This window comes from Komagataella phaffii, chromosome 3, assembly GCF_000027005.1.
Source record: "Komagataella phaffii GS115 chromosome 3, complete sequence".
Lineage (NCBI taxonomy): Eukaryota > Fungi > Ascomycota > Pichiomycetes > Pichiales > Pichiaceae > Komagataella > Komagataella phaffii.
In genome coordinates, this window is record NC_012965.1 from 78,559 (window position 1) to 90,368 (window position 11,810).

General features: G+C 42.0%; 7 protein-coding genes across 7 annotated transcripts; 4 read left to right on the top strand and 3 right to left on the bottom strand.

Annotated features, from left to right (window-relative positions):
• Positions 1-2,323: 2,323 nt before the first annotated feature.
• PAS_chr3_0035 (Hypothetical protein) lies at positions 2,324-4,048 on the top strand (the record flags this gene model as incomplete). The annotated part of the gene is made up of 1 exon (XM_002492196.1): positions 2,324-4,048. One exon carries the CDS (start codon positions 2,324-2,326, stop codon positions 4,046-4,048), a length of 1,725 nt encoding a protein of 574 aa, XP_002492241.1.
• Positions 4,049-4,156: 108 nt separating this feature from the next.
• Positions 4,157-5,043, bottom strand: PAS_chr3_0036 (S-adenosylmethionine transporter of the mitochondrial inner membrane, member of the mitochondrial ca; the record flags this gene model as incomplete). Its single annotated transcript, XM_002492197.1, has 2 exons — positions 4,157-4,969; positions 5,017-5,043. The coding sequence occupies 2 exons, from the start codon at positions 5,041-5,043 to the stop codon at positions 4,157-4,159; spliced, it is 840 nt and encodes a 279-aa protein (XP_002492242.1).
• A 399-nt stretch (positions 5,044-5,442) lies between these two features.
• PAS_chr3_0037 (Cysteine desulfurase involved in iron-sulfur cluster (Fe/S) biogenesis) lies at positions 5,443-6,840 on the top strand (the record flags this gene model as incomplete). The annotated part of the gene is made up of 1 exon (XM_002492198.1): positions 5,443-6,840. One exon carries the CDS (start codon positions 5,443-5,445, stop codon positions 6,838-6,840), a length of 1,398 nt encoding a protein of 465 aa, XP_002492243.1.
• A 202-nt stretch (positions 6,841-7,042) lies between these two features.
• On the top strand, positions 7,043-7,945 carry PAS_chr3_0038 (uncharacterized protein; the record flags this gene model as incomplete). The annotated part of the gene is made up of 1 exon (XM_002492199.1): positions 7,043-7,945. The coding sequence occupies one exon, from the start codon at positions 7,043-7,045 to the stop codon at positions 7,943-7,945; it is 903 nt and encodes a 300-aa protein (XP_002492244.1).
• A 229-nt stretch (positions 7,946-8,174) lies between these two features.
• Positions 8,175-9,302, top strand: PAS_chr3_0039 (Beta-isopropylmalate dehydrogenase (IMDH), catalyzes the third step in the leucine biosynthesis path; the record flags this gene model as incomplete). Its single annotated transcript, XM_002492200.1, has 1 exon — positions 8,175-9,302. The coding sequence occupies one exon, from the start codon at positions 8,175-8,177 to the stop codon at positions 9,300-9,302; it is 1,128 nt and encodes a 375-aa protein (XP_002492245.1).
• A 61-nt stretch (positions 9,303-9,363) lies between these two features.
• Positions 9,364-10,248, bottom strand: PAS_chr3_0040 (Mitochondrial inner membrane transporter, exports 2-oxoadipate and 2-oxoglutarate from the mitochond; the record flags this gene model as incomplete). Its single annotated transcript, XM_002492201.1, has 1 exon — positions 9,364-10,248. One exon carries the CDS (start codon positions 10,246-10,248, stop codon positions 9,364-9,366), a length of 885 nt encoding a protein of 294 aa, XP_002492246.1.
• A 339-nt stretch (positions 10,249-10,587) lies between these two features.
• On the bottom strand, positions 10,588-11,754 carry PAS_chr3_0041 (Middle sporulation-specific mitogen-activated protein kinase (MAPK) required for production of the o; the record flags this gene model as incomplete). The annotated part of the gene is made up of 1 exon (XM_002492202.1): positions 10,588-11,754. The coding sequence occupies one exon, from the start codon at positions 11,752-11,754 to the stop codon at positions 10,588-10,590; it is 1,167 nt and encodes a 388-aa protein (XP_002492247.1).
• Between the last annotated feature and the right edge of the window lie 56 nt (positions 11,755-11,810).

Sequence of the window (11,810 nt, forward strand, 5' to 3'; positions counted from 1 at the left end):
GTTTACATTTTGAACTATATCTCTATCTGATTTGCTGAAAAATAAGACGAGAACGTTGTACTGCATGCGCAACGCGTATCCTTACATAGAGAACAACAGCTTACGCGCGCCCTGACTAGCGATGAATCCGAAATTAAGGCTGAGTAAAAGTACCAAACAGGGGCGACGTAGACGATTAATGAAAAAAAAACAATAGTGTGTGCGTTGGATACGATATTTCCAGTGATGGTGAGTCAAATAAATCAAAGGTCAGTACGCTTTCGACCATAAACGCGCTATTCTTCTATTGTTAACTTCCAGATGCAAACAAAATTGCATCAGTGCACCCTTGATTAGTGATCTTTTCGATAAGTTGAAAAACGGGAATTGCCAAGAACGGATCGTTTTTTGCATTCTATTACCTCGAGTAATTATTCATGAAGCCAGATTTGGGTTCTGGGTCCTCTTTTTTTTAAATAAGTCGTTAAGGTCCATTATTTACAAAGTGCCCAGTCCCAGCATCTACTTGGTCAGCTGAATGGATTATTTCCAGCCTTGGATAGTGTAAGGTTACTACTTTCCTTGCAGAGCCCAACAAACATGCAAACATGCAAACGTGATCGTGTCTTCTCCTTGGGACGTTCATGCTCGTCCATTCTGCACGTGTTTCCATGTTGCCCACTCAACACATGATTGTCGTAAGTCACGTAATGTCAGCCTGATAGTTAAGCTAAATCAACCCGGTCAGCCGTGGAATTTTATCATTCTCACAGTATTTGACCTACTTTGACCTACTTAGACATTTGTGCTAGGCTAGGAACTGAAATTGCGTGAACTCTAGGTTTGAACGCTTGCCGAAACTTTATATTATCTGGGCCATTTCTCTTCTTCTTTTGTAGGTTCATTAGTATATATACCAAACTAAGTATCTGCTTATTTGCCTAAAGAAGCTGATAAAAGTGACAGTAACCATCTCCCATCTTGAAACCTGGGTTCGCAAAAAATTTATTACTCTACTGCAGTTAGGAGATATAGTAACGAGGCGTTGGTTAGTATTGATGTGACCCATACTATAGAATCAAAATACAGCCTCACAGACTAAACGAGTGCTTTGTTCTGGACACAATTTCCAAGTGGTAGCTTCTTTAACAATTACCCTTGAGTTGCTAAAACGATAACTTAGATCTTGCGTAAGGCGCCAACAACATAAAAAATGAAAAGAAGTTCAGAGACTCTAGCCAGTGACTCGATAGACGTAAAAATATAGCGTTATACCCTCAAATCCCGAGCTCTATACTCTCACACTGCAAAAAATCTATTGACTTGGAAAAAATCACTTGCCAATGGACGTGTTAGCTAATAATTGCCTGTCAACGTTAGTGAACAAATGAAACAGAGCAGATTCATCACTGCAAGCTTCTTAAGTGAAAGTAAATGCACAAAACTCCAGAAGTACCAGTGACCTATTGTTCCCCAACTACTGATCGTTTTTGGAAGGCACCAACTGCTATGACCAGTTAAACCGTTAAGGCCTTGGTTCAATCTATTACTCACCCCCTCCCTATTTCCTATGCGCATGCAAGTGACGCGCCAGAATCAGGCACGAAAACGCAGTGAACAAGATATTTGGATCTGGATTATCGTATTGGAGTGAGATTAACTATCAAGGCTACGATTTGCTATGTTAGAAATGTGAGCAGTTAGCACTTCTTCAGATGAATCGCAGCACGTCCACAACAAACAACTATACTCTTGAGTTCGCTCAACTTATAGAATAACAGCCTCCTGGCAATGTTGATTAGCCTCTTTAAAGAGGAAACTACAATATCTAGAATCTCACTGAGTTGTTCGGTTTTCAAAAGACAAAAGAACGGAGTCATCGTGTTGGCTCTAGGAAAACTCGCACGTAGGCCTTGTCAGAACTTATATCGGCAGCGCTTGCACCTCCTTGTTGTTGTGTTTTGCTCTCAAACGATGTGCGATAAAGAACTCAGCTAGGATGACAAGCCCCTAAGGTAAACGCTATTATTAGTTGTTGCAGTTGAGTACCATTTAGCCAATAATCACCTCAGCATGTTTCATAAAGTATCTCTTCCCACAACCTAGAAGTATGAGAAAACCTTTCTGAAGTATATAGGCTGATAGATTCTTAGATCTAAACTGCTTGATAAGGCATGATAATCGATAATCACCCACAACGATCCTTTTGATGTCGCAACTTACATACTAGTTGGCAGGAGTGCAACTACACATTGCTTTTACTTTCACAGCTTATTGTTCGCGAACGAAAATCCATCTCATCTGTCGTAGAAATATTTTTGTCCTGATATCGTCTTTTCACTCAATGACACAGTCAGAACCAGAGCCAAAGAAGCGTAAAACTGCTCTACCTGACCATTCAAAAGCTGCACATGTCAAATGGCTTCCTAAAAGAGTGCATACGTCGTCTGTGGTTCCCCGTCATCCTCTGGGCGTGAAACCCTCTGGAAATCGTCTATTGGCATCACATGACTCAAACTATCCAGACAAGTCTCAAAGAAGGGGTTTCTGGACCTTAATGGCCTCAAACGAACAACTCATGACGAGAATTCTTCATTTCATAGATTCCCCTTTGGATTTGATGAAACTTGGACACACCTCCAGGATGATGTATGCCTATACATGGAATGAAGAACTATGGAGACAGTTGTATATGCACAAGGCTGCCAAATCAGTTGAATCACATTATCCACTCGGAATTAAAGAGTGGAAGGGTTCTTGGAGGCGAACACTTTTGGGGATAGAAAGAGACCAAGAAGCTCTCATCCAAGTAAAGGAGAATCAGATATGTTCCGATCTTCTCTATCGTCCTTATCAATGCTCTCAAATTGATTATTCTGAGATCTGTAGGGAAATTATTGAAGATGAACGAGTTTACCACGATCATCCGGAAGCTTACGCCAAGCACAACTCTCTGAAAGGCCATGTGGTACGAATTCCAGAAGAAAAGATGACTTTGGAAAACTTTGAAACCAACTTCACTGATCTACCATTCATCATCACTAATCTTAATCGTTCTAGGTGGCCTAGTTGGTCCATGGAATCACTTTTGGAGCGTTTTTCAAACGTACAGTTTCGCCAAGAAAGCGTTAGGTGGCCACTGTCGTTTTACTGCGAGTATTCCCTAGATAATTGTGACGAATCTCCTTTGTATCTTTTTGACTGCAACAGTGATGCCATGAAAGAGCTGGTCAATGAACTTACGGTACCAGATTGCTTCAAGAAAGATTTGTTCACAGTGTTTGATGAGAATGATATCTTATGCCGGCCAGATCACACTTGGTTGATAATGGGGCCCAAGAATAGCGGTTCAACGTTTCACAAGGACCCTAATTTCACCTCTGCTTGGAACACAGCTATATCGGGAAGAAAGCTTTGGATAATGTTACCTCCGGACATAAAGCCACCCGGTATTGGGACTGATAAAACAGAAAGTGAGGTGACAGCTCCTGTAGGAATTGCAGAGTGGACCCTATCTGGATTCATGCAGGATGCGCTGAATTTGACGAAATCTGATCAATGTTTGGTAGGTATAACTTATCCAGGAGAATGTATGCACGTCCCAGCAGGATGGTGGCATAGTGTTATTAACTTGGACAATTCAATAGCGATGACGGGAAACTTTATTCCCGAACCTAAGTTGCCCCATGTACTAGACTTCGTCAAGAATAAAAACAATCAAATCTCAGGTTTTCATTCCTTGGATGTCAAGAAATCATTAATCAATATTTGCAAGAGAATGAACCAGAACACAGAAAGATACCAAAGATTTCAAGACTATATCCGGGAAGCGAAAGATGATAACGAAGATTGTGGAGAAATAGCATTCGTTCCGATGCCTATATATGATATGTTCTTGGAATTGTTGGAACAAAGCGAGCAATTCAACAGCATTGATTTGAATAATGTAGTCGATGTCTTAACAACAATAGAAAAGAAAAACCGACCGGCAAAAGTCAGAGAATCCAAAACCTGGAATCAATTGGTGTCACAAAACGGATTTTCCTTCGGATTTTCAGAGGACGACTAAATATGGCGAACAAAATATGAACTAATGGTGTAACATTGACAGGGCAGTCAATGTTCGGATCTATTCTATTTCTATACTATGCTACATCATGCAAACTAAAAAACTCCATTATCCGAGCTTGGTTTTCTCTTCAGCTGTGAGAAACGAGCTGACTGTCTCATATACCCCTAGGAAAATTGCTCCTCCAGCACTAATCCACATTGTTCTAGGTCCGACCCCAGACCAAAACACAGCAAATCCTTCCTCTTTGTACAGTTGAGAAGCTACCTGACCTAGAGATATTTTATGAGAACTTAGCATTATCCGAGTCTTCAAGACATCCAATGGAGTAGTCACAGCTGCTGCAAACCCACCGGCCACAGACCCGCATAAAGCTCCTTGCAAAGGACTAACCTTCTCTATCTGTTGATGTGCGGCCCATCTCAGCTTCATATATTCATATAATGGATACTGGATTGTTGTGAAGGGAATCTCTCTCACGATAGTCGAGGTCCAACCTCTATACAACCCTCTAATCACCCCTTCTCCATTCTCATTTCTCAGAATGTACTTTAATGATTCTAAAGAACTTGAAAACTTGCTTGTTTGAGTTCTTTGTTTGATAACCTCGGCCGGTACTCTAACAAGACAAGCAGCAATCTCACCAAGGGATGCAGCCGCCATATGAGAGACATTAAGGGTCAAGTTCTCATTTTTCAGTAGCGGCATCAGTTCAGCCTTGAAAAACTTCTTGCACCCATCGTATGTTACAAAGAACAATGATGCAGATGGGGCTGAGGCTATTAAAGCTGATCCCAATCCTCTGTATACGCCCTTCCAGCCCCCATTCTGAAAAAAACCGCCCTTCGCCTGCAATCGTGTTTTCAATGTGTCTATTGGGAAGAAAGCTAAGTCTGTAGCTGTTCCAGCACAACCACCACTCTAGACTCGTTAGTGGACGTTGCAATTCGCAATCAAAATAGACTTACTATTAGTGATACTAGAAATTCATTCATATCGGCTCCAGCAACTATTTTGGACCTAAAAAGTTGACTTTGACTAGAGAAGGGGAAAAGTACGTAGCTTGAGACTTTATCAAAGTTAGCGAACACGATGATTCCCTGAAAATTTCCCGATTCGAACTAAGATTCAACCAGGGACGCCTACAGTTCATAGTACGTAACTATAAACCTCAAAGATAAAGACATATGAAATACGTGGGAAAGTTTCCCACAACATCCAAGCACATCCTGATTCAACCTAAAACAGTGTTAAAGCAAGTTATAAGACCATCCTAACACCGGCTTGGGAAGATAAATGGTCGTCCGCCACTCAATGATAGAATACATGTCATGAATTCGTACAAATTCTCTTTTCTCCTCACTAGCGGATTTCAGAAGTAGATCGTTATAACAATGTTCGGAGTACGAAGGTCTTGCAATAAAGCATCGGCTTTTGGAAAAGTCGTTAGGAATATTTCCGGCGCATCATCTGCCAGGACGCCAATGCCTACTTCGGTTAGTAATGCATCCCTTAATGATGCAGTGCCACCTAAGGGATCTGCTGTTTCGTTGGGCAACAGCAAAAGAGATGACTCATTGTATGGAACAAGGCCCATCTACTTAGATATGCAAGCCACTACGCCAACTGATCCTCGTGTTTTGGACAAAATGTTAGAGTTCTATACAGGATTGTATGGGAATCCTCATTCCAGTACACACAGCTATGGTTGGGAAACAGAGAAAGAGATAGAGAAAGCAAGAAAGTACATTGCTGATGTTATAGGTGCTGATCCAAAGGAGATTGTGTTTACCAGTGGTGCCACAGAATCTAATAACATGTCGGTAAAGGGAGTTGCAAGATTTTACAAGAAAACCAAGAAGCACATTATCACAACCCAAACTGAGCATAAGTGTTTACTTGAATCTGCTCGTAGGTTACAAGATGACGGCTTTGATATTACCTATCTTCCGGTCAATGAGGACGGTCTGGTTAACCTTGAACAACTGGAGAAGTCCATTCGCAAGGATACTTGCTTAGTAAGTGTCATGGCCGTGAACAATGAAATTGGTGTTATTCAACCATTGGAGGAAATTGGTCGCATTTGTCGAAACCACAAAGTCTTTTTCCACACCGATGCCGCTCAGGCATTCGGTAAAATACCTTTAGATGTCAACAAACTTAATATCGACTTGATGTCTATTTCCTCGCATAAGATATACGGTCCAAAAGGTATGGGTGCTTGCTACGTAAGGAGAAGACCAAGGGTACGATTGGATCCTATTATCAGCGGTGGTGGACAGGAAAGAGGTCTCAGATCTGGTACTCTTGCCACTCCATTAGTAGCAGGGTTTGGGGAAGCGGCCCGACTAGCTGTGCAGGAATATGAGTATGACACCAAATACATTTCTCGTCTTTCTCAGAAGTTGATGAATGGTATTCTGTCTATGGAGCACACACAGCTGAATGGCTCCAAAACATCACGCTATCCAGGATGTCTGAACATTTCTTTTGCCTATGTTGAAGGTGAGTCTTTATTAATGGCTTTGAAGGACATTGCTTTGTCCTCCGGATCAGCTTGTACCTCAGCCTCTCTGGAGCCTTCATATGTGTTACATGCCCTTGGTGCTGATGATGCCCTAGCACATTCGTCTATCCGATTTGGAATCGGAAGATTTACCACAGAACAGGAGATAGACTATGTTATTGATGCTATCAACCAAAGAGTGCAGTTTTTGCGAGAGTTGTCTCCACTGTGGGAAATGGTTCAAGAAGGTATTGATCTGAACAGCATTGAATGGTCTGGACACTAGAGCGAAACACAATGGTAACTCTTCAGAATTAATACTATTATTAGGAGTGATGTATATATGTTAANAGGGTGCAAGTAGCAAGTAGTTGAAGGAATTTTTGATTTGTATTATTCAGCTAGATCAAGATGATTGCCATCCAAGCTCCAAGGGATTCTTTGTCCCCCTGGAGCACCTTAGATAAGCTGCTGAGTGGCCTCCAAGGATGCTCCAACTCATCGCGCCTGATGAAATTTTCTTTTTAAATTTTCTTAGAGAAAAAGAAAAAATTATCCCTCCTAATCAATCGATGTCTTCAACGCAAACAGAGACAGAAGTGCTCTTGAAAAAGAGAAAAAATGACGAGGTAGCTCGTATGGAAAAGGCTGAATCTCTTCGCCAAGCAGAAGAAGAAAGACAAATTCAGAAAAGAAAGAAACAGAATACCTTTGTTCCCCCAGAATATTTAGCACTTAGGCATTTGGCCTCCGAAAGAGAACAGCACAGAATTGACAGAGTGCTGAAAGTGGAGAAAGAATTGAAACAGAAGGCCATTTCTTCTGACAAGACACAGCAAGAGCAAGATCAAGGCAAACTGGTGTTTGTAGTGCGAGTTCAAGGTCCAAAAAGAGCACATCTACCACAACAAGTGGACCTAATTCTAAAACTTTTAAGATTAACGGAAATGAACACTGGAGTGTTTGTTCGGGAGACATCCTCTGTTATTCCACTATTGAAGGTTATCCGTGCTCATGTAGTTATCGGTGAACCATCTTTATACACAGTGCGATCGCTGGTGCAGAAAAGAGCTAAGATTACAATTGAAGGAGAAAATGGTCCACGATCCGTTGAGTTAAACGATAACAATGTTATTGAGGATAAGCTGGGAGACTATGGTATTGTTTGTATGGAGGATATTATTCATGAGATATTTTCTTTAGAGGAGAATTTCAAAGTCGTTAACAAGTTTTTGAACCCATTTCAACTGAGTCCCCCTGAGAGCGGATGGGGTCCTGAGAGCAAGCTTAGAAAGTTAGTTGCTGAAGAGTCCAAGTCCAAGGTCTCCAATTCCGGAAGGGCTGAACTCGAGTATGTCGACATTGATAAGTATATTGAGGAGCAGAACTAGATGTTAAAGCATTTTTTATTTGTATTTTTGATTGTAGTTTACCTCTGCCAAGTGTATAGCTCTTTGGGCCATATTGCCTTCCAATAGCCACTCTTGCCCAATAATTCAACTGAAAGATGATTTGCTTTAGTGTATACTTTCCATCTAACATCCGCTCCACAATGTCGCGACGATGTGATGAATCATTCCGTATACTCAGGGACTTTTCACCAACATAATATCTCCCCTGATGTCCGAACCAATTACCAAGAAACCCAAGTCTGTGATTCCCAAGAAGATCGTTCTTCTTCCAGGTGACCACGTTGGTGCTGAAATTATTGACGAGGCCGTCAAAGTCCTGAAAGCCATTAGCAGCGTTTCTCCAAATGCTGATTTTGAGTTCCAAACTCAACTAATCGGAGGAGCTGCTATTGATGCCACCGGTTCTCCACTACCAGATGAAACCTTGGAAGCTGCTAGAGGCGCTAATGCTGTCCTTTTGGGGGCTGTTGGTGGGCCTAAATGGGGTACAGGTGATGTCAGACCAGAACAAGGTCTACTGAAAATTAGAAAAGAACTCAACTTGTATGCTAACTTGCGTCCTTGTAACTTTGCCAGTGACTCTCTTCTAAAGCTCTCCCCATTGAAAGAGGATATCGTTCGTGGAACCAACTTCACTGTTGTTCGTGAGCTTGTAGGCGGTATCTACTTTGGAGAAAGAACTGAAGATGATGGCTCAGGAGTTGCCTGGGATACTGAGAAATACTCTGTCCCTGAAGTGCAACGTATTACCCGTATGGGTGCATTTCTGGCTCTGCAAAGCGATCCTCCTTTGCCAATATGGTCTTTGGACAAGGCAAATGTCTTGGCTTCCTCCCGTTTGTGGAGAAAAACCGTTACTGAAACTTTGGAGAAGGAGTTTCCCCAATTGACTTTGAACCATCAATTGATCGACTCTGCGGCCATGATTTTAGTGAAATCTCCTTCCAAGCTGAATGGTATTGTTTTGACTAATAACATGTTCGGAGATATCATTTCCGATGAAGCATCCATGATTCCAGGCTCTTTAGGACTGTTGCCATCGGCTTCTCTAGCTTCTCTGCCAGATTCTAACGAAGCCTTTGGACTGTACGAGCCTTGCCATGGCTCAGCTCCAGATTTGGACAAAGGTAAGGTCAACCCTGTAGCTACAATCTTGTCTGCAGCTATGATGCTTCGTCTATCCCTGAATCTTACAGAAGAAGCTGATGCTTTAGAGAAAGCCGTCGGTCAAGTTTTGGACTCTGGGATCATGACTGGAGATTTAGGAGGCTCCAACTCTACCACTGAAGTAGGAGATGCTATTTCCAAGGCTGTGGTCGACATTTTGAAAAACTAGACGAAAGAAAAACTTGTATAAACACTGCAATAAATATAGATAATCAAGTCTAACTATTTCTCTACTGTAAGGTTCGGAAAAAGTCCATACAAGTGGTAAATACCACCAGTAAGATACCTCCTCCTGGTCCTAGACGTAACACTTTAGGTAGGAATCCTTTATAAAGAGCTGAGAAACCTTCCTCTTTGGTAACCAGCAGCAACGATGGTAAAGTCCAGTTATACTTCGGAACCACACCAGGAACCTTGACAGTGTTTTGGATACGAGACTTGACCACGTCAAATGGAGTATTCAGTATGGTACCGACAGTACCACCAATGGCACCAGACAACAGATCGTTGGCAGTCTTTTGGGTGCTGCTCTCAGTCTTAGGCAACAGACTTCTAACTTGGAAAATCACACCAAAGTATCCGGCATTCCACCAGATATGACGCCACAAAGTAGCCTCGAGACCATTGTACAAGGACAATACTCCTTCCTTCTTGACGATCTGTTTAACCACATCTCCCATTCCGGAATATTTAGACGATTTGTCTTGCAATCTAATTTTCACAAGCTCAAAAGGCACAACAACAAACGATTCAGTGGCACCAGCGGTGGCACCAGTCAGTACAGCTAACGACTGGGTCATGCTTTGAACGCCAAAGGCATTTCTGTAAAACTTTCCCCATTCGTCATTGGCTGCGAACTTTGTGGCTCTCTTAGGTGCCTCCATAAGAATTGGAGCAGAGATACCTCTATAAAGACGTGAGAATCCTTCATTCTTGACGATCTTGGTGACGCAGTCAACAATTCCAGTGTACTCAGCGTTTGCTCCACTTCCCACTTGCAATTGAATACGAGTCTTCACCACATCTAAAGGGTACATCACTAGAATCTCACTGACTCCAGCAATGGCCCCAGATAGAAATTGGTACACAAAGGGCAATGGTTTGGGGTCTGACATAATATTATTTTGAAGGCCAGAAAGAATAGAGAATCAAGTATCAGGTATTGGAAAAAACGAAGTTGACATTTCTTCCACCCCGCCCCTCCAACTGGACATAGGCAGAAATTTCCCTAAACGGACAACATAGATACAACAACAATAGTGTCGTGCGAGATTTATTACCAGTCGTTCACCCCCGTCTTGGTAGGGGGTGAGAACGGTGCAAGATAACGAGATAAAAAAGTTATGGGTCTGACCGGGAATCGAACCCGGGACCTCTTCCTCCCTAAGAAAGAATCATACCTCTAGACCATCAGACCGATATTTCAGACGGTTTTTAAAGAAATTAAATAGAATCTAATTAGGTTGGGAGTTATTTTCCCTTTCATTCTTGAATTGAGTGACTTCTTCGTGCAGCAAGATCTTCAGATCTTCTAGACTTGTGTTCTCCTTTTCCCATCGAAAGTCAAAAATAGATTTACACTTTGGTTCTTGACTTTTATTTCTGACGGCACTTAAGAACTCGTGAGATAGTGCTGCTTCCACATCAAGTCTACGCTTAGCTTCCCAGCAAACGAGTGAGGAGAGAAGATCTAGTGCTGAACCACTTGCGTATGGATAAACATGAGCCCACTTCAGTGGCCTGTATTGTGGCTTGGGAGGTTGAAAATAATCCCATGCCAGATGTGATCCGTATGCCATGATCACCTCTTTGGAAGGACTTCCTAAAACCTTGACAATCTCCGCAATTTGGCTCATCTGCGAGTCTCCAATGAAAAGAGGTTTTCTACCATACAATTCGCCAAAAATACACCCTACAGCCCACATATCTACAGCTTTCCCGTACTCTTTTCTGGAGAATATTAATTCCGGCGCACGGTACCACCTAGTAGCCACATAGTTGGTGATAGCGTTATCCCTGGGCCTCGATGATCCTTGCATGAATTGATGATTTATACCTCTCGCAAGACCGAAATCGCATATTTTCAAGTTCCCTAATACAGTTACCAGGATGTTTCCAGGTTTTAAGTCTCTATGAATTACATCAGCGGAGTGGATGTACTTGACTCCGCAGAGAATCTGATAGAGAAAACTTTGAATGTGAAACTCGCTGAACTGCACATTAGAATGAATTACACGAGCCAGATCATAATCCACCAACTCTTGGAAGCAGTACAGGCCGTCATAGGGCTTGATGTATACAATGTCAAGATTTACCAGATTGATTATATTTCGGTGACCTCTAAAAAACTTCATCAATTTTAACTCTCGGATGGCTCTGCGAAGCAGAACTTCTCTAGTGAAGATATTGCTGACTTTCTTGACTGCTAATGGAACCGGGTTCTCGGACTTCAAATCTAGCACTGAACATACAACGCCATAAGAACCTTTACCCAAAACTTGCTGGACTTGATACCTTGAGTTGAGGTAAAAGTTTGCTTTAGAGTAAACTGAATATTCTTTCTTAACAGCGACCTCAATATCGGCTTTCTTGTTACCAATCGGCTTTTGAGAAGATATCATATGAACAGAGAAGAGGTCAAGATGAACATGAATGTATTAAAGTTGTTGGGTTTTGT